A 22,465-nucleotide genomic window follows, 5' to 3' on the forward strand; every position below is an offset into this window, starting at 1 on the left:
CAGGCATTTACTGTAAACGTCACATTTACATAACTCTGGACAAAGGTTTGTGTGTGTGTGTGTTTGTTTGGACGCATAAGCATGCACCAGACTGTGGGTGTTTACCATTGATAGGTCGCAGAGTATTATATAAGTGCCATTAATTCCCACGCAGCCTTCCCCTCCCCACAACATTTCCCCCTAAACTCTGGCCTCTCTTCCTCTTCCTCCCCTCCCCCACGACCTGTGACCCCGACCTATCACAGAAGCAAGCAGCTGTCACTAACTCTCACTCAACAGGACCCGATTACTGTCGCGTCCAGTCTACCGTGAGCACTATCAGGTTCCATTCTAGCCAACCTCTTGTAAGAGTACAAGTCAAAGTCTCCTTTGATGCATCGGTGTGTTTACAACACGAGCACCAGCTCTTCATTTCCTCCCTCTCAGCCAATAAGGCACAGGGAGCGTTTAGAAGGCCACGCCCTGAAACCCTTATTGTACTATAAGTCCATAAGAATGTCATTATCCTGTAGTCTGCATGAACAGCCAATATGAGGTATGTTCGGTCTGCGCTTGCACATGAGAAATGATTTGTATGTTAAGCACAGGTTTTGCCCGCTTCTTGCTAGGTGCTGTGGCCGCGATCACATGTTTTTTTTCAACACTCACCTCATCTGTCATGTGATTTGCCTTCATTTAAAACAGCCAATATATGTCAAAACGGATGGACTGCTGGTCGTGGTGGCTCAGTATGGCATTGTCACTCAGCGAGGTGTGTGTGTGTGTGTGTGTGTTGTGGGTGGGGGGCGAGCCGGCAGTATAAATAGATCTTACATAACAGAGCTTGTTGATGCCAGGAAAGGGAGAAGGCAGCTCAAGAGGGGAGAGAGAAAAAGGGAGGGAAAGGAGTTTCTCTTTTTTATTTATTTTTTGCCTTTCCTCGTTTTGTTTCTTTCTTCCATCACTTCCTTCTCTCTTTCATTCCTCCCTTCTTTCTTTCGTTTTTTCCTTATTTTTTCTCTCCTTTCTTTTCTTCTTTCTTTAAAATGTATTTCTTCATCCTCTCTTTCCTCCTTCTCTCTTTCCTTCTCTCCTTCTCCCAGTGGGAGGTGTATGCCTTGCATGGCAGAGAAAGTATGCCAGCCCACCACTTTCCTCAAGACAAACTATTCAGCAGCCAACTGCTGGAATGCGTGCATTGATAAAACAAAACTTGATGAACTCTATTGACACGTTTATTTGCCCCTGAAAATATTTGCACGTCCGCCAGAAATACTTCTAAAGTGCGTTGTCCCAAGCAAATGAAAGAACACAAACATGGCCATCCACCGCATAGAGTGTCACTTGGCATACATTTCATATCCCAGCCCACCGGGGGTTTAACAAAGAGCGTCTGTAGTGTACTTTGTCCGTGTTTATGGAAGTCTAGTCTCCCGCCTCCTTCCCAGAGCGGACAGAACCTTCTAGGCTGCAGGCTACAGCAGACAGCAGACTCACTGCACATGTTTGTTTTTCCCCCGCGTCGTCATAAGGCAGTCAGGCGTCGATAACATCACGCACCTTCCTGACTGGAGATGTTTTTTAATGGCTGAGCGATCATGAGGTTCCATTAAACACAGTCATGTCATAAAGCCTGAGGCGTTTCTGCAGCTCTCTATTGCCTAGAGAGAAGGACTTAAAGAGGGAGGGAGGGAAAGAGGGGGAGAGGAAAGGAGAGGGAGAGGAGAGGGAGAGAGAGGGAAGGGGAGAGGGCGGGAGTGGTAGGGAAAGAGAGAGTGAGAGGGAGGAAGAGAGAGAGAGAGAGAGAGAGAGGTGGCGTTCGAGTGAGAGGGTAGGGAGAGAGAGAGAGAGAGAGAGAGGGCGAGTGAAATAAGTATTGCATAAGTCTCTGCCGATTCATTCCCTAATCAGATAACGATGAAATGAATGACCCCCATCTCGTAAACAAGATTATGTTCACGGCTCGGACAACATGGTCTGAATAAACATCAAGCAACAAAACCATGAAAAAAAGTGTTTCATAAAACGAACAGAAAGAAAACAACTTTGATATACTTGGAAAGGCATGATCTTATCAGGCCTTTATATACATACTTGGCACACTCCTTCGTCCCTTCTGTAAATGTGACTTCGACATTACTTTATATTTCATATTTAATATTCATCATGTTTTATTTTACGTTTTTTACACATATATAGGCCTTTACTATATCTAGTATATTTTTAATCGAATAATATTACTCATAGTTTTTGTAAATAGGTTTATGTCTTGCAGGCATGACATTCATAAGCACCGCACTTCCTACAGAGGCAACCGTTGCACCTGTAGAAAAGTACACTGCTCTTCTTGATTGCGTGTGTGTGTGTGTGTTGGCTCTCGAGACTTGTGTGCGCATCCCTCACCGGGGGTTATGTAACAGACTTTCAAAGGGCCCCCCCTTCACAAAAAAAAGAAGCCTTTATGTGATAACTCCAGGCCCCCTCTCCCTCCCCCCTCCATCCGTTCCAGTCTCCTCCTCACACACACTGTCCTGGCGCAAAAAAACGTAGAGCCGGATTTTCCTTCCTGGCGCCACCCCACGGCCCATCCCCCCCCCCCCCCCCCCCCCCCCTCCCCAACCCACCCACCCACACTACACCTCACCAGAGCACCAACCGCCTCCCTCTGGTGTGATGTAACATGGCTCTGGCAGAGGTGCCGCGTTTCCCCGCTGCCGCCACTCAGCTGATTACAGCCCTTATGTAAGGAGGGATTGGAGGGGTGGGGGGGGGGGGGGGGGGGGATAGAGCAGGGTACTCCCGCGCGTTGCGCAAAAAAACAGTTGCGACAACGATGAAAAGCACTCTGTGAAGAGAAGGGCGCCGCTGCAGAGGGGTGGTGGGGGATCACGTATCACCGTCTCTCCTGTTGAAGCCTCCCACACAGCCTGCCGTGGTTGGAGGAACACCCCAACCAGACTTATGGTTGAACCATTTTAGGTGTATTTTATTATTATTTTCTTGTTTATATGTTTGCTAATTTATGTTATGCATGTCTTGTGTTTGTTTATATATTTTATGTATTGCATAATATACCGTCTATTACAAGTGCAAATGTAAGAAGCCTACTTGTTGAAGTGGGCATGTGCTGATGTGTGATTGCAGGCACATATGCACGTGAATACATGCGTGTGTGCATGTGTGTGTGCACGTGTGTGCGTGTAGTCTCCAGGGAAGCCTCCTGCTTTGCCCCCAGGCCAGGGAGCAGATGGAGTGAGTTCAGGTTAGAACAGTGTTGGCCCTTCAGCGTGTTTTCCTCACCGTGAAGGAAAACAGTCATTATGTAACTCTTCTCCCGCGTGAGCCGGCTGCCTTCCACAGAACCAGGGCTGAACCAACACCCTAAGAACTGCCCCTGAGCTGTTTACCACAAACAAATGCAGAGTTCACGAGAATACTCTGCAACACGCGAGCCTTACTGTACAATACAACGGGTCAAATGTTGTAAATGTTGCGTTGAGCCTAAGATAAGATAGGATAACATCAGATGCACTTTATCACACGCAGTCAAGACAGTAAAATAATTAAGGAGTTGAGAATATGCAAAAGTAAAGAAAGCTGAGAATAATCATGCATACATAAGTGGTATAAATAATTACAAAATACAAGTACAACATGACAACCTGGCTGTAAATAAAAATGAAAAGTTAAGATAGTAGAAACAGAAATACTACCTGCTCATGAATGACATGCATCTAAATGAGATTGCAATTGTCTCTTTGGATAACAGCTTCAACAACTTAATAACAAAATGTATAACAAATGTGTACGACTCTCCTCCGTCTCTACGCAGAGATCCTTCTTTGCACGGCTGACGGGCGATAACAAGTCTGAGAAGTTCTTCAAGGTGTTCTATGAGCGCATGAAGCTGGCCCAGCAGGAGATCAAGGCCACAGTGACGGTGAACACCAGCGACCTGGGCAGCAAGAAGAAGGAGGAGCAGCCGCCCGACAAGGATGCCGTAGCACGCAAGAAAGGTACATGCTGCCTTTATCCAAGGTCGAACACAGACTGTTTCCTCCGACCTTCAACTGCACCCTCACGCAAGAGTTATTGTTGTTCATTTTACATTTTCTCCAACGTGTGGGTGAAAGTTGGAGAGGACCAACGGTTGAGGTGTCCCTTTCAAGCTAACCTTGTCCTACCTGCTCCCAACAGGCTAGATCCAGTGTATCCAGTCTATGGTTGACCACACTGCGGGGTATGAATGTGTATATGAATGGATGGATGAAACGGTGAATGTGAGGAACTAATTCTAAAGTGCTTGGAGTGGCCACAGTTTAGGATAGCGCCAGAAAGATGCGGTGCAGTCCATTTCCTTTATTTTTTTCTCAGATTCCTCAATTTGTTTTGTCCAAGTCCAGCCAGGCATAACACAGTCTAATATAAATATTATTGGGACTATTATCAGGGTGTTTCTCTTAAAGGGATACGCCGAGGTATCCTTAAGTAGGAGGTTACCAAACCTAACCAGATTCAGTTTTTAATTACATATTCATCATTGTCCGTCAAGAAGGGGAGTTCGCTGACTGAGCTTTTGCTTTCCGTTAGTCACTTTACTTGTAGAGTTACAGTAGCCTAGCTATTGTTCAGAATAGTAATTTTTTTAATAAACAAGTGCTAGTAACAACACAACCAGATTCTAGTTGGTCTTCAAACACTTAGATAATTCTGCACTATTTTCGATGCTATGATTTAAAAGCCTACCTGTGAGGCACCGCTGGCATGATAATTTCATCAGCTGCTTCTGTCTTGCCAGTCTTGGTCAGCGGCGCATGACTTAAACCTAATTCTCACAGCGCCAAAAATAGTTCCCGATTATCTGAGGCAAACGCCATTTTACCGATATAAATGGCCGCCACCAGTCGGTGAATTTAAGGTTATCCAACTTTGTTTGTACAGGTTTGACCTGGGAATATAAGAAAGGTGTTTGAGCAACAGTGTTGACAAGCACTCCCAACCTCTGCATGTCACCACCCTGATATGAGTTGACTCTGTGACTATGCATTGATTATGCAAGGCAGGTTTCTTCTTTTACTCCCTACTTGTTCCCACCCAGTTTCAGCAACGGAATCTGTGAGAATGTCCTTGCCTTCCCTCCTTCCAAATGTCTTACGCTGATCAGAAGCCATTGGGAAAGAACCGTTTTATATCTTTTGCCTTGGAAGTTATCTATGTGTCTGAATGAGAAATATACTCCTACACTATGCTTTACCCTTGTCCTCTGGGAAGCAGCCAACCAAAATCCAACCTTCATAGTGCAAAACGAATCCCACAGGTCTAATGGGACTATTTGAGAGGGCAGGGGGGGTTAGAGGTCAGGACTCGGGAGGTTAGACATGTGTGAGGTTAAGGGCACTATCACTGCTCACTTATCTAGTCGCACTATTGGAAACCAACATGGGCAGCTGACTGATTGAATGAATGAAAGGGTGAATGTCAATCTTAAAGAAGTTTAATGGGTTACAGAAGGACTAGAAAGGCCCAAAAAACCCATTTACACATAGTTTCGCCACTTTAACAAAATCAATGAGTTTATTCTATATTTTTTATATAGTCTGATTATCATATTCTATAATCAACACCCAACCTTTGACCTCTCTGCGGCCAGCTAAAGACGCTCCGGGGGTGGTTGCTGCGGCGGCGACAGTGCCGGCGACCACGGTGGTGGTGGTAGCGGTGGCGAGCGAGGACATCAAGGAGCAGCTGGTGGAGGCCACGCTGACCACCAAGAAGGCCTTCACCACGTACCGGCGCGAGGCGGAGGCGGAGGAGCAGCAGGCGGCGGCGGAGGGCGCGGCGGCGGCGGCGGCGCCGGCCGGCGACAAGGGCCAGGAGGAGGGCGAGATGAGCGTCATCATCACCATCATGCAGCCCATCCTGCGCCTCATGCAGCTGCTCTGCGAGAACCACAACCGGGAGCTGCAGGTCAGCCGCCAGGGGGCTACCGCCTGGGTCGGGGTCATAGGGGGGGACTCTGGAGGTCATAGGGGGGGACTCTGGAGGTCATAGGGGGGGACTCTGGAGGTCATAGGGGGGGACTCTGGAGGTCATAGGGGGGGACTCTGGAGGTCATAGGGCGGACTCTGGAGGTCATGAGGGGGGGGACTCTAGAGGTCATAGGAGGGGACTGGAGGTCATTGGGGGGACTCTGGAGGTCATTGGGGGGACTCTGGAGGTCATAGGGGGGGACTCTGGAGGTCATAGGGCGGGACTCTGGAGGTCATGGGGGGGGGGACTCTAGAGGTCATGGGGGGGTCATAGGGGGGGACTCTGGAGGTCATAGGAGGGGACTGGAGGTCATTGGGAGGACTCTGGAGGTCATGGGAGGGGGACTCTAGAGGTCATAGGGGGGGACTCTGGAGGTCATAGGGCGGGCTCTAGAGGTCATAGGGGGGGACTCTGGAGGTCATAGGTGGGGACTCTAGAGGTCATAGGGGGGGACTCTGGAGGTCATAGGTGGGGACTCTGGAGTTCATGAGACGACTCTGTAGGTCATGGGGGTGCTACCGAGGTCAGAGGAGGATACTCGCACACGTACGCACAAACTCACTTCCAGCACCAGGCGGTTTCGTAAGTTATGAAAGTGTGGCAAAGTCAGGAAGTGGGGCTAAATAAAGTACTGTGAAACCAGCACTTTCCATTGTTGGTTCATCTCGGTCTGCTAGCAACATGAGGCGATGGAGGAGGTCTTGACAAACTCAACCCCCCTCCTCCCACCTCCGCGTGTTCGTCCAGACAGAGAGACAAACCAGACAGACATCACACTTCCCTCTTACAGTAAATGTGTTCAAACATGCTGCTGGGCAGGGGGTGGGGGTATGGGGGGGCCGGGGTGAAATCAGTGCACTGATGAACTGGCGTGCACGTGGAGACGGGCGTGCACGCGGAGACGTTGTGTGTGTGTGTGTGAGCACGCAACACAAAGGCTGCCGTTGGGCCTCTTGCTGCCTCGCTGAGATGGATGCCCGCGGCGACGGGAACATGGCGAGGATGATGAGGCTGAGCAGGAGCTCCGGCTCCTTCCTTTGAGAGGGAGAGGTTTCCTAGTGGAGAGATCGCCCCCTCCGTATGTGTTGCTTTCTCGCTTCCAACACTCACTTCCAACACTCCAACACTCGCTTCCAACACTCCTTACACAGAGACCAGGGTTCAAAGTCCTTACTAACACGCCTGATTGTCTCTTGCCTTTTATGTGTTTGACTATATTCATATTTCATGAGTCGAATCATCAGGGCCTTGTCTTGAAGAGCTATTAGTAGAGCACACAGATGCATGATGGGTAGAGCGGCCTTCCGGACGGTACAGTAGGTGAAACAGGGCGGGGGGGGGGCGCCTTTTTAACATGCTTGTCCAACACGCTCCCTTCCAGAATTTCCTCCGCAACCAGAACAACAAGAACAACTACAACCTGGTGTGCGAGACACTGCAGTTCCTGGACTGCATCTGCGGCAGCACCACGGGGGGCCTGGGCCTGCTTGGCCTCTACATCAACGAGAAGAACGTGGGCCTCATCAACCAGACGCTGGAGAGCCTCACAGAGTACTGCCAGGGCCCCTGCCATGAGAACCAGGTACATCCACCACCAACCCCCCCCCCCCCCCCCCCAAAAAAAAAGGACTGACTTATCATGTAGGGGTAGCCCAGGAGGTAGAGTGGGTTGGCTAGTTTGATCTGAGTGTTGAGGTGTCCCTGAGCAAGGCACCTAACCCTAACTGCTCCCAATGAGCTGGCTGTCGCCTTGCATGGCTGACGCCGCCGTGGGTGTGTGAATGTGTGCATAAATGGGTAGATGACCATGTATGTCCCACTTTTACCTTTTGCCCCATTGGGCGAATTTCGATTTGCACAGCGTGCAAACAGTCATTCACTTCAGCGGAGTCCGAGACTCCACCGTTTGTTTTGCTTCACAGTCTCTCCCCAGGCAGCCATGGCTCCTCCTCTCCCCCGTTTGAAACCCTCCCCTCCAACCTGACAACCCCAGGCCTGCCTTCCCACACCTCACCCCCCGTGCCACCACCACCCCGACCCCGGGAATCCTGCCCGAGTTTGTTCTCTTTTGGGAGGATTAATATGTCAAATGTGACGGCCTTCTTTGATGCTGCTGCTGTTTGTGTGTGTGTGGCGGCGTGGGAAAGACAGCTCGGCTAAACTTGATACTGCTTTAACGTGGTCAGGCCCGGGACGGCTTTGTTTTCAGCAACCCGAGATGAAAAGATTTAAGAAAATAATATGGTTAAGTGGTGAATTAGCGCTGATTTGTGATAACCCTTGCCCCCCTTACAGTTGATCTCCGCTTTTCTATCTCTATTTTAATCCATCCTACCACTGGCATTTTGTATTTATGTATGTACTATGTATACATGCGTGTGTTTGTGTTTGTGTGTGTGTGTGTGTATGTATTTATCTATGAGAATATATATATATAATTGTTATTTTTAACTTATTTGGTGTATAGCTTGGTTTAAAATGTAGATAAAGTTTATTATGTGTGTCATGCGCTGAAGCTTTCTTCTGTTTGTATAATCATATTGTCTTCTACACATATCTGAGTGTACACTTCCATTGCCGTCCCCCTGATGGTGTCTCTGTTTCCACGGTGTCCCCTCAGAACTGCATCGCCACCCATGAATGCAACGGCATCGACATCATCATCGCCCTCATCCTCAACGACATCAACCCGCTGGGCAAGAAGAGGATGGATCTGGTCCTGGAGCTAAAGGTGAGGCTCCACCTCCGATTCAGACCCTTTGTTTTCCCTCAGCGTCACTAAAATAATCTGATAATCCTCCCAGTGGTGTAGGAGCTGTGGATCAGCTGTCTGCTGAAAAAGTAAGTGATTTCCCCATGCTGCTGAAGTGTGAAATAGACCTTTCACATGTATACAATACATGTATTGAATGAGTGTGTGCTTGACCTTCGATTCATGACGGAGGGTAAGTCGTGGTAAAGACGGAAAAACCAATGTGTTGTACGCTCCGAGGGCTTCTCGTGTCGGTTTAGGGCAGAGGTCACATTTGGTTTGTATAGTGCTTGTACTTGTGCAGTGTTCAATAAGGGTCTTCTCTTATCCCACATGATCTCATCTCAGAACAACGCCTCCAAGCTGCTCCTCGCCATCATGGAGAGCCGCCACGACAGTGAGAACGCCGAGAGGATCCTCTACAACATGAGGCCCAAAGAGCTGGTGTGTGTGTGTGTGTGTGTGTGTGTGTGTGTGTGTGTGTGTGTGTGTGTGTGTCTGTGTGTGTGTGTGTGTGTGTGTGTGTGTGTGCGTGTGCGTGTGAGCGTGTGTGCAGTACTGGCAGCGCTAGTGCATTCACGCTCACAGATATGCCAACAACTTAAAGGTGAAGGACTGACTCCCTCTCCCCCCCCCCCCCCCCCCCCCCCGCAGGTGGAGGTGATCAAGAAGGCCTACATGCAGGGGGAGATCGAGGTACTCCCTGAGGAGGGGGAGGAGGGGGAGGACGAGCACTCGGCGTCCCCACGCAACGTGGGCCACAACATCTACATCCTGGCACATCAAGTAAGCCGCTGCCGCCACTGCCGCAGCAGCGTTTATAGTGTCGGCACGTCTTCCTTTGAGGCCGAGCTGCGGGGCTCCATGTGCCTGTACATGTGTCGATTGCTCTGCTATCGGATGCCCTCCCCCCCCCCGGGGCTGGCCCTCAGGCGCTGCGGGGCTCTGATGCAGGCTGTGTCTCTAGAAACGGGTGAAGTGAGATTGTAGCAACAGGTGCGTCTGTTAGGGTTCCAGCAGAAAAAAAAACACCCCAGAAGGCTAAACCGTGCTCTTTTCCAATGCACTCAAAGAGTGGAAAATAGTGTTTTAAATGTTTTTTAATGATCCTTGCCAGTTGCCACATTGCACATAGATTGCGCAACAGATAAACTTTAGTCATGAGAAGGCCAGGTGTTAATCCTGGCTAATATACCAGCGGTGTACGGCGGCTGATGGCGTGACGATACGGCGATGTGCGGCGGTTTACTGTTTAACTGACGACGCCGGGCTTCTGTTTCAGTTGGCTCGTCACAACAAGGAGCTCCAGGCCATGCTGAAGCCCGGCGGCACCTACGGGGAGGGGGATGAGGCCCTGGAGTTCTACGCCAAACACACGGCGCAGATCGAGGTGGGTCCCACCGGTACCCCCGTTCCTGAGGCTGAATGGCTGATAATGGGTCCAAGTTAACGCAGCGCAACGACCACGCAGAAGCTTCGACTTAGTCGTGAACCTTTATGGCTCTGCGTTGGCTTTTAGTAAGCGGACCAATCACAGCCCTTGCTGCTACATCGCCTTGACGGAAGGTTACAGGTTTTGGGAGGCGCAAGTCAGGCCCTTGCGCTGGACGCAAGGAGGGTCCGCAAGGATGTAAGCGCTAGAGCCCGGACGGGCTGTTGACTGATTCACTTTTCTGCGCTGTGTAAACTTGAATGCATTGCAACATATCTGTTGGCATGGGTTTTGACCTCTGGCATGTGATAGCTGCCGTGTGAGTCACTCCGCTTGGGTGGTTTGTCATACTTAAACAGGACAACAGGTGCCTGCGGTGTGTTCGCACGTGCAGTCATATGCACTCGCACGAGTGATGAAGAATGCCTTCAGGTGAAAGTGTCCACAACCCTAAAGAATGACGGTTAATTATTGCTTACAATCAATTTTTTTTCTTCTGTTTTTGTTTTATTATAAAAAGCCCTGTTGTTGTGGAAACTGGTTCAGGTATTCTCACTCAAACATGTAAGGACACCCGAAACCAGAGATCCATTGTTGACATATATTCCAGCGAATCGAAAGCTTGACTGATTCATCAAAGTCAACAAAGGCCGCAATCAATCAATCGGCATGCGTTCCATTTCACTAGTGACTGAAACTGTAACAGTGTGTTCTTGGTCTCGGCCTGTTTGTCACTGTGTGTGTGTGTGTGTGTGTGTGTGTGTGTGTGTGTGTGTGTGTGTGTGTGTGTGTGTGTGTGTGTGTGTGTGTGTGTGTGTGTGTGTGTGTGTGTGTGTGTGCGTGCGTGCGTGCGTGTCTCGGCGGTCAGATCGTGCGGCTGGACCGCACCATGGAGCAGATAGTGTTCCCCGTGCCCAACATCTGTGAATTCCTGACGACGGAGTCCAAGCTGCGCGTATACTACACCACCGAGCGCGACGAGCAGGGCAGTAAGATTAATGACTTCTTCCTGCGCTCGGAAGACCTCTTCAACGAGATGAACTGGCAGAAGAAGCTGCGAGGTACTCAGGAGGTTGCTGGCGACGACAACACGGTCCCCTGTGCGTTTCCTTTTCATTTCCTCGCTCTTTCTCTCTCTCTCTCCATGTCTTTCTATCCCTCTCTCTTTCTACTAGTACTTGGGTTACACTGGCTCTCTCTCTCCCTGGGATGGTCCCTGACCCAAGGTTCCCCTGAGGCATGTTAGCTACTCTACTTCCTCCGTACACACACACACACACACAGACACACAATCACACACGAAAGACACACAGACACAAACATACACACACACACACACACACATCATTCGATTACATAAACATGTTGACACACAAACACAGAGACACACACACAGGTAAGATTATGATTACCTGAACCTTGGCTGGGCAGAAGGATAGAGAGGGCCTGTAAACTCTGCTAAGTGATAGCTGTATGAGATTACAGTATATAACCGCCGTAAAAGTATATGTGTACAACTGCGGTTCATAACTACAGTATAACCAATGCTGGACGTCGTATCGCTGCAAGATCTGAATTCACCGGGAGCAATGTCAGGAATGTGGGGTTGGCATGAGGTGTCATTACCGTGATGGATGTGTTTTCTTACTTGTTTAGGTATTTAATTTGCATACACTCCAAGCGCGTGAACAAAGAGGGCGTTATTTGAAGTGCTCACGCACACGCAGTGTCAGTACATGTCTGTTCCTTTCTGCTATGCCGTGATTTGTAAAGGAGAAATTGACAGAGATTCACGTGCTTCACCTGTCAAGTCCAGGTGTGACCCCTTGCTACAGGTTTACGGTGGGAAAGAAGAACGAGGCGGAGACGGGACGCCCCGTTAGGCTTTCAAAACTTTAGAGGGACAGAGAAAATGTCCACTCGTATGTGAACTAGTGCAGAAAAATGGTGGGGTAGGCAGGGGGATTGTTGAGTGGAAAACGGATGGACGGACGGACGGACGGACGGACGGGCGTGTGTGTGTGTGTGTGTTGTGACGCGTGCCACTCAGAAGGCCATATTTGGGAGCGGCAAGACAGCGGCAGTCGATTTATAATTAATTTTGTATTGCCGCATAATTTACCCATCTAAAGAAAAGGCAGAAATAGCACAATACACTAGAACCGTATCAGCAGTGGGAAGCACTGTTGCCTCACAGCAACAAGTTGGCCTTAACCAAGGCCCTGGCAGTTAGACCTGGAGTTTATCCCCAGGCACTGCACTGCAGGCACTGCACTGCACTGTACTGCCCACTGCTCCAAAGGATGATAAGCACACATATCCCCTAAATAATACTTATATTCCATCTCATCCCTTCTAACCTGCCTCCATGGTTCCTTTAGACGGTTAATTTTGGTGTATTTTGGGACATTGTCTTTTACTTGAGGGAGTCTTGTAGCGGTTAGTGTTGTTTGACTCTCAGCCAGAAGGTTTTGGGTACGAAGCCCCATTCAGTGTAGACCTCCTCCAGCAGGATGTCCTAGCCCCTGCCTACCCCTAGATGTGGAGTATCGGCCATGTTTCGTGTCGGGGATTCCACCACCACTACATACCAGTGTCAGTGCTCTGGTTCACGCCCACGTGCCACTTTTGATGCGGGACTGCCAGGTGGCAGGAGAATCTCTGCCAGTTAGAGGGGTGGGGGAGAGTGGAGACATGTGGTCAGACCAAGCATTCAGATTGCCCTGAATGGTTTATGTCAGGGGCGTAGGAATGAGTTTAACATTGGGGGGGACACATATCGGAAACCTGACAGATCCGGTATAATTTTTAGGTGGGACAAATGCGCCTGTCTCCGATATTGGAGGGGACACGTCCCCGCCGTCCCCCCCGGTTCCTACGCCCTTGGTTTATGTGAATATGTATTGATATAGTGTTGTGTGTGGGAATACTTAATTTTGCTTAATGCCAGGGCACGCAATTTTGAGAAACCAGCCAGAGTCAGATAGATTTTGAAAGTATCCAACTGAAAGAATCCCAACCCTCCCTTCAGAATTCCCTCCATGCCACTCCCCAAAAATCCCCATGAATAGCTCGCTAGCTTTAGCAATTAGTCTGCCTTGCGTTGTTTATCATCATCATTTCATTTAATTCAAATTAAATGTTTGGACAAGCTTATTACAGGCCTGCGACAGCCACCGATTCCGGTTTATTGATCGCTGTCGAAATGTCTAGAAAATGTCCACAAATATCACAAAATGATACTCAAAACAAATTGCCTACCCTAGCTTTAAGTTATTCTTGTGATTTATTGATCCCAGACAGCAGTGTAATTAGCATAGTCCCCTTCCCCTTATGGTAGATGGTATCCCTAGCAACACAGGCTCCCACCCCTCCCCTGTGTGTTTGTGGCATGCAGCCTCACGGCCAGGCCTGCAGCAGATAGGAGAGTCTGTGCACGCTACTGTCTCCACGTGATGTCCCTCCCCACTACCCCCTACCCCCGTCCCTCTCTCTCTGTCTCTGTTTTTCTCCCTTTCTGTGTCTCTCTCTGTGTCTCACTTGCTCCCCCCCCCCTCTCTCTCTCTCTCTCTCTCTCTCTTTCTCTATCTCGCCCGTTCTCCGTCTCTCTCTTCATCTCCCCTTCAAGCCTTTTTTTGTTTCTCTACCTATCCCTTCATCTCATACTCTCTTGCCCTCTCCCCCAACTTCCCCTCCCCCGTCCTCTTGGGAGTGAATCAGCAGAAAGTGCGTAGCCCTGAGTGGTGCCCATATTGTTCTGGGTTTGCTGCTCATCGCCGGCCATGAATGTGTTTGACCTCGCTCGCTAAAAGTCCCCCACCGCTCACTTCTTCTTTTGTTCCTCCAAAATAACTCCAATGTCACGGCGCCCCGTCTCCTGACCATCCTCCATGTGTACAGCTGCTTGGGTGTGCACGTGGGTGTGTGTTTGTCTGTTGTGCATGTGGTTATGATGTATAAGTGGTCTGGTCGGATAGAAGTTTATTTTCTTTGGTCCCTCGTGTCCAATCAATATTAAGACATTAAGACAAATGTCTTTGTCTCAATAGCCTTAAAAAGCACAAAACTGCAGATACTAAAATAACTAAAACAAACTGCTTCGTTTGACATAACTAAGTCAAATTTTTGTAAGGAATTTGTATTCATTATATAATGCCGCGTGTATGTATGGTTGACTGCTGATGGCAACTTAAAGGAGAAGTATGTAAGATGGGTTCCTCTTGCTGTTGGCAAGGGCTCAACACAAAGTAAGAAGTCAGCGCCATGATGATAGTTATTGGAAGTAAATATTTATCATATCATCAACCTCGACAAATACCACATATCTAAAAACGCTTCTAGTATCCAAAGATAAAACCCTCCGTAATAATAACAATTCAAATCGTACACTATAATTTCCCCTTTATGCATGACTAAATCGTATCTGATATTAAAGGTGCTGTAGGGAAGATTCATATATTTTTCAGTGTCATTTGTTAGGAATGCCCCAGCCACCTTTCACAACGTTTTGTGAAATGTTCTTTGAAAATACTGTTGACTCATGTTGACTCTGTATGAGACTATTTACATTTAGACCGCTCCCGGCTCTCGCTGGATCAAATGCGCCAACGGAGCATATTCACATTATATTCACATTCATATTCACACCACCAGTGTTTGAGTGCAGCGCTTGATAACGGCGGAGAAACGTAGGGAAGGGGGAGCAGAGAGAGGGAGAATTTTTTGGTAGTTTATTTTTGTTGTTTATGTTTTCTTCTGTATTTCTTTGCAACGCTCAAATCGTACCTGTAGCAGCTTTAACAGAGTAGTTGAGCAGAATAGGTATTTTGTTGCGGAATATAAGGAATTAGTATATGCTACACGTGAACCTCCTAAGATGGAGTAATTTGGTTGGTTCACTATCTCGGGATATTGGGCAATATCCCATGATTGAGATCTCAAACTCAGGAAATTGTTTTCGTAATGGGGAGCTTGCATGACGGTCATCTCGTCATGCTAATAAAAACAAATAAACCGCTAATAAAAACAAATAAAATCTGGCAAAAAGTGTTATCTTGTTAATTTTTTCGAGCGTTCACGTGTACTATACTGAAACAATTATTCACCTCAGGCTCCGTGAATAGTAAACACTATTCACTTCGCCATTGACGAAAAATTGTTAATTGACCTCAGCTTTTTGCTCCTTTTTTTGCATTGTTAGAATCCTAGCTAGTGGTACTGGATGGCATTCCCCTTCCTGTGTTACTCTCTCCTCTGGTCTCTTCTCGCCCCTCCTGCAGCCCAGCCCATCCTGTACTGGTGCTCCAGGAACATGTCCTTCTGGAGCAGCATCTCCTTCAACCTGGCGGTGCTCATGAACCTGCTGGTGGCCTTCTTCTACCCCCTGGAGGGCATCCGCCGAGGTGAGGAGAGTTCACCTCGCCACCTCCTTGCTAGCCTCAACCACCCACCCGTTTCACATCTCTCTCTCTGTCTCTGTTTATACTTCTCTATTTTTCTCTCTCTCTCTCTCTCTCTCTCTCTCTCTCTCTCTCTCTCTCTCTCTCTCTTTCTCTCTATATCAATATTGAAACATAGAATGTGTAATATAATGAATGAAATAATATAATCTTAAGCCCTCTCTCTATCTTTCTCTCTCCATCTATCTCTGTCTCTTTAGCCCTCTCTATCTTTCTCTCTCCATCTATCTCTTTCTCTTTAGCCCTCTCTCTATCTCTCTCTCCATCTATCTCTTTCTCTTTAGCCCTCTCTCTATCTTTCTCTCTCCATCTATCTCTGTCTCTTCAGCCCTCTCTCTATCTTTCTCTCTCCAGCTATCTCTTTCTCTTTAGCCCTCTCTCTATCTTTCTCTCTCCATCTATCTCTGTCTCTTTAGCCCTCTCTCTATCTTTCTCTCTCCATCTATCTCTTTTTTTCTTTAGCCCTTTCTCTATCTTTCTCTCTCCATCTATCTCTTTCTCTTTACCCCTCTCTCTGTCTTTCTCTCTCCATCTATCTCTGTCTCTTTAGCCCTCTCTCTATCTTTCTCTCTCCATCTATCTCTTTCTCTTTACCCCTCTCTCTATCTTTCTCTCTCCATCTATCTCTGTCTCTTTAGCTCTCTCTATCTTTCTCTCTCCATCTATCTCTTTCTCTTTAGCCCTCTCTCTATCTTTCTCTCTCCATCTATCTCTTTCTCTTTAGCCCTCTCTCTATCTTTCTCTCTCCATCTATCTCAGAACATGTCTGTACAAGCCTTGTAGTTGTGACTGTTACCAAGCAGGAAACGGGAGCGGGTCTGGGTCGGTGGCGTGTGTGCGTGTGTGTGGCTGGGTATTACTGTACACTTAACGTGTGAGCACATAAACACGTAGAGAGATTGAGTCACTTCTGTTTAGCCACCGCTTTTACAGGTCTTGTGATCCCGCTGTAATCTGTAACAGTGACTTGGGATCTTGATGAAATGATGCGGAAAGCAAATCCGGTTAGCAAAGGCAACTGTCTTTGAAGTTTTCTCTTTCTCTGGAGTTGGATTAAAGAAAGCAAAAGGGGTTGCTGATTTCTTAATGACTAGGCGGAAAAAACTCTTAACCCGACAACGTGACCTCCAGAACGAAACATATGGAACATATGATGACAGGCTCAGCCATGAGATGTGTGTCTGAAATGGGATTTAAGAACACAGGCCCTCCAAGGAGACTCTGGACATTGTATTCTCATCAAGACTGGTGGTTTAACTGAAGCCTCACGCATCTCTTACCACAGTGGGTGGAACAGATCCAGTGCAGCCAGAACTGCGTACAAAAACATGATCCTGTAGTTGAGATTGACATTCGTCTTACTCAGATTTACCCTCTGAGCATCACACCTCCATTTCACACCTCACCCACCCCTCCTTTTCACGGGCCGCTTAAGCAAATTCCATAAATTTTTGTGTTTTTTTTTCTTTTACGTTTTGTGTCACTATACATCTGTTTCTTTATGTGAGTGTGACATGTCGTGCTGGGTTTCTAACACCTCAAAAGGACCGGTTTGGGACCAGGGAAAGGATGTATGTGTGTGTGTATGTATGTGCCTGCTTGTGTGTGTGTGCGCGTGCGTGTGTTCTTTTGTGGTTTTATCAGGGGAGCTGTGGAAGGTGACGACAGCCCTCAAGGTCCATGATTCATCCCCATGCGTGGCCTTTGGTGTTTTTTCTTACGTTATCACCAGCACTAAACAAAAACAAAAGACAAAGGATTATTATTTATTATATGTATATTAATCATATTAACTTGCATTACCTCAGCACTTGCAGTTAAATGGATATTAAGCTATATGGGAAAATGTAATGACTGCATTAAATTCATTTATTGAGTTATTTATCATTCTACATTATCAAATGGAGTTAATTTACATAATGGGTTGTTGATCAATTCCAAAGTGAAGTAGTCTCTTGCTGTGTATATATTTAAATATTTTATTCCTTTTTCTAAATCCATTGTCGGCTCTATATGGCATCAGATGCTCAGTTCCCTTTCCGTGCCCGAACATGACGATCTATCCTAGTTTGTGTGATAACGTCAGTGAGCTGTTAAGGTTTTGCCATCCCTGACGGTATAGTTTTCAATGTCAAGTTACCGCGCAATAAATTAGTGATGTTATACCTTCATCTAGTGTCCACATGAATTTGACCAGCTCATAATCCCTCGTCTTAAACTGCAGAACATGGTAGCCAACACTATAAACACACCCAAGTCGTTGGTGATTTCCTTGTATCAGTCTGATTTGATTTAAGAATGTTGGATGAAGGCTTTAGGAGAGAGTCGGGTGGATAGCTGTTGTTATCCACCTGGTATCCTGTTGCTATACTGAGGTCAGAGGACGGTTGCTGATTTATCGATCACATTCTTTGGCTTTGCAACTGTCCACGCGGAGTCTGAATGTTCCTGAACGTAAATGCAATTGTGGATCTTAATTCTCTACCTTAAGGTTCTCTACTTCATTAAAGTTGGATAGCTGTGACTCCAAAAGGTGCTAAAATAAAGCGTTATTTTATTTCTCTACCGTACCGTATTTTTATCCATGCTGAACCGTGCACGTTTGCAAACCAAACGGAGGGTGGCATCACATACGGTTTTCTTTTTGCGTGAACCATCGCACCCTGACCATGTCTACCATGTAATGCAGCCTGAACTTGCTAAACCCTGGAGGTCACCGGGGTCACATCATATGTGCTAAGAGGTGCAGCCTTAGGTCAGGGAGGTCAGCCTTGGCCCTGGTCACAAGGCACCTGCTGCCTTCAGTGATGGTCTGACTTTCATGGTTCACTGGCTAGGGATAATGTCACACTGTGGGACGTTTGAGTTTCTTATTTAACGATTTGATGAGGGTTTTTTTGATTGAACCATTCAGATCAAGTCACAGTATAAGGATGCCGGTTATATGCTGTTTTGGAAGGATCAGTTGAGAGGACAATTTAGATCTTGTATCTTTACTCATCAACATAAGGTTACAGTTACGCCCCATTTATATGCTCATTGTGTCAATGTATTAATGGTCTGTTTAGTTAGGATAGATTGATAGATGGATGGATATTTTATTCATTCTCAATGGAAAATAATTTTCATTAGGATAGCTGCATGTATATATAGTGGATTCAATTCTGATTACTTCTCCTAAAGCAAACAAATTACTTAAATATGTACTTGTGTACCAAATGTTAATTAAAGTACTGAGTTACTTTCAAGCTAATTCACCAAATGCGTTGAGCAAGGTTTCATTTTTTTATTTTTTTTATTCCAAAGGTTTATTTTTATTTATAATTGTAATCGTAACATCTCATTGGCCCTGGTTTTGTTTTCCGCTCTCGGTTCTCTTTGAAAGCATTATTTGTGGTTGTGCGCAATTCCCCAGCTTTATTAAAGAATCTATTGTTCCACGGAGAAGACACACACATTGTGACTCACATACACTTTCAATTGTTCTGTCTGGGGTCAAGCGGCGCAGTCCCTTTTGTTTTGAACTTCAGCATTGGGTTTTTATTGGTCACATCAAAAAAACAGCAAATAAGTAATTTGCTTAATGTTAGCAACAACAGAAACAATTTTGTCTGTAGTTTCACATGTATAAGGTCTCGATGGGGGGGGGGGCGATATGCCTTGTTGTCAGCGACGGGAGGATCAATATGAGTGTAGAGGAAGCCGTTTTTTTACAAATCATTATGTAAACAAGAAGAAAACGCAGACACAGAACTACAGAAGTACACGCGCACACTCCTACACACCCACACTTGCGCATTGCTTCAACTCTTGTGTTAATGTTTAGCAAGGTGCTTGTTAACCTGGGATGAACTGGAGACCCGGATTAAACTTTAACTGCGATGTGTTGTTACTCGGATGAACGACCAGACTTTTTATTCAGATTTCAAAAGATTTTTCCGGTAGCAGCATAATTGTTCTGCCGACACAATGGTGTCAAATTAGCCATAAAGCAGTAGAAAGGCTCAGGCGTTCCCCAGTGGGACGTTTGTTGTTGGGAACGTTGGCCACCGCCCCGCATTCTTGACACGCATGTCTGGAATTTTAGTCCCATTAGGGAATTAAAACATGGAAGGTCCAATAGGCTAAATGTACCGATACGCCACGGTTCACATTCATAGCATAGCAATTATGGAATATACGAAGTCTAAAGATGGATTTTACTTATTTTGGCCCTGACTGGTTTAGGTTTAAGTTGCATTAGGTTCAGACTGCCTTTACTGGAACAATGAGTAAAGGAGCCAGAGGCAGACTTGTGACCAGAGAGTGACAAGAAGAGTTTGAGCCCTAGAGCGGGTTAACTGAGTTTAACCCCCAGAGAGTTCAGTTCAGGTCAGGTCAGTTCAGTTCCAAGGTGCTTCAGTTGTTTGTTGGCTGGCTGGAGTTGTAACTTGTACTGCGTAGTAAATGAAATAACAGATACATAATTTACATTGGATTGGATTCAGTTGGACAGTGAATACAATCCAATGTAAATTATGAACTAATTTTTGTTCAGATTTTAATTGGTGTAACAGATGAAGAACACATTCACCATTTTTCCCCCCTTTAACCACCCCCCAACATCCATAATAAAAAAGATAAACACTGTTTGATGTAAAACAAAGACACAAATTAACAAAACAACATTTACAAAAAGTGAAATAACAGAAGAACAACAATAACAAATTTCATTAATAATAATGATAAATAAAAATTCCTAAATACATCTATGGATTAAGTTCAATGCATCATTAGCAACTAGTAGATGCACAAATATAGTATTGGACTTGTTAACAAAGACAACTGACTGACACGTTCAGTCTGGAGGGAGAACATACAGACTGTTTTTAAAGAATCTCTAACTTATCTCTGTGAAGATCATTTCAGGATAATGTATTCTCCGCCTCGATACTAGTGCAGCAAAGGCAGTCATGGGGGAATGATGTTTCTAATAAATAAATACAAATAATAATTTGTATTATATTTTTTAAATAATTTATATTAAAAATATATATATTTACCAATACAGATACCAGAATTTTAACATAACAATACACAAAAAAAAACTACAATTTCATATTCATTTTAAATGAGGAAAAGTACAGTGGGGCAAAAAAGTATTTAGTCAGCCACCAATTGTGCAAGTTCTCCCACTTAAATAGATGAGAGAGGCCTGTAATTTTCATCATAGGTATACCTCAGCTATGAGAGACAAAATGAAAAAAAGAAATTCTAGAAAATCACATTGTCTGCTTTTTAAAGAATTTATTTGCAAATGATGGTGGAAAATAAGTATTTGGTCAATAACAAAAGGTCATCTCAATACTTTGTTACATGCCCTTTGTTGGCAATGACAGAGGTCAAACGTTTTCTGTAAGTCTTTACAAGGTTTTCACACACTGCTGCTGGTATTTTGGCCCATTCCTCCATGCAGATCTCCTCTAGAGCAGTGATGTTTTTGGGCCTTCGCTGGGCAACACAGACTTTCAACTCCCTCCAAAGATTTTCTATGGGGTTGAGATCTGGAGACTGGCTAGGGCACTCCAGGACCTTGAAATGCTTCTTACGAAGCCACTCCTTCGTTGCCCGGGCGGTGTGTTTGGGGTCATTGTCATGCTGAAAGACCCAGCCACGTTTCATCTTCAGTGCCCTTGCTGATGGAAGGAGGTTTTCACTCAAAATCTCACGATACATGGCACCATTCATTCTTTCCGTCACACGGATCAGACGTCCTGGTCCCTTGGCAGAAAAACAGCCCCAAAGCATGATGTTTCCACCCCCATGCTTCACTGTAGGTATGGTGTTCTTTGGATGCAACTCAGCATTCTTTCTCCTCCAAACACGACGAGTTGAGTTTTTACCAAAAAGTTATATTTTGGTTTCATCTGACCATATGACATTCTCCCAATCCTGTTCTGGATCATCCAAATGCTCTCTAGCAAACTTCAAACGGGCCTGGACATGCACTGGCTTTAGCAGGGGGACATGTCTGGCACTGCAGGATTTGAGTCCCTGGCGGCGTAGTGTGTTAGTGATGGTAGCCTTTGTTACTTTGGTCCCAGCTCTCTGGAGGTCATTCACTAGGTCCCCCCGTGTGGTTCTGGGATTTTTGTTCACCGTTCTTGTGATCATTTTGACCCCACAGGTTGAGATCTTGCGTGGAGCCCCAGATCGAGGGAGATTATCAGTGGTCTTGTATGTATTCCATTTCCTAATAATTGCTCCCACAGTTGATTTCTTCACACCAAGCTGCTAACCTATTGCAGATTCAGACTTCCCAGCCTGGTGCAGGTCTACAATTGTGTTTCTGGTGTCCTTTGACAGCTCTTTGGTCTTGGCCATAGTGGAGTTTGGAGTGTGACTGTTTGAGGTTGTGGACAGGTGTCTTTTATACTGATAAGGAGTTCAAATGGGTGCCATTAATACAGGTAACGAGTGGAGGACAGAGGAGCCTCTTAAAGAAGAAGTAACAGGTCTGTGACAGCCAGAAATCTTGCTGGTTTGTAGGTGACCACATCTATGGATTAAGTTCAATGCATCATTAGCAACTAGTAGATGCACAAATATAGTATTGGACTTGTTAACAAAGACAACTGACTGACACGTTCAGTCTGGAGGGAGAACATACAGACTGTTTTTAAAGAATCTCTAACTTATCTCTGTGAAGATCATGTCTTTTATACTGATAAGGAGTTCAAATGGGTGCCATTAATACAGGTAACGAGTGGAGGACAGAGGAGCCTCTTAAAGAAGAAGTAACAGGTCTGTGACAGCCAGAAATCTTGCTGGTTT

The 22,465-nt window shown here is 46.2% G+C and overlaps 1 protein-coding gene across 1 annotated transcript in view; it reads left to right on the top strand.

The window, feature by feature from the left end:
* itpr1b (inositol 1,4,5-trisphosphate receptor, type 1b) overlaps positions 1–22,465 on the top strand; it is an 88,187-nt gene that overhangs the window by 50,724 nt on the left and 14,998 nt on the right. Inside the window, exons 40-49 of the mRNA XM_079747617.1 lie at positions 513–535; positions 3,812–3,995; positions 5,630–5,946; positions 7,391–7,591; positions 8,630–8,740; positions 9,110–9,205; positions 9,416–9,547; positions 10,044–10,151; positions 11,062–11,254; positions 15,473–15,595. Coding sequence (XP_079603743.1) covers positions 513–535; positions 3,812–3,995; positions 5,630–5,946; positions 7,391–7,591; positions 8,630–8,740; positions 9,110–9,205; positions 9,416–9,547; positions 10,044–10,151; positions 11,062–11,254; positions 15,473–15,595 — 1,488 coding nt within the window. The remainder of the gene's footprint in view (positions 1–512; positions 536–3,811; positions 3,996–5,629; positions 5,947–7,390; positions 7,592–8,629; positions 8,741–9,109; positions 9,206–9,415; positions 9,548–10,043; positions 10,152–11,061; positions 11,255–15,472; positions 15,596–22,465) is intronic.

Source organism: Pollachius pollachius (genome assembly GCF_949987615.1).
Source record: "Pollachius pollachius genome assembly, chromosome: 12".
NCBI classification, from domain to species: Eukaryota; Metazoa; Chordata; class Actinopteri; order Gadiformes; family Gadidae; genus Pollachius; species Pollachius pollachius.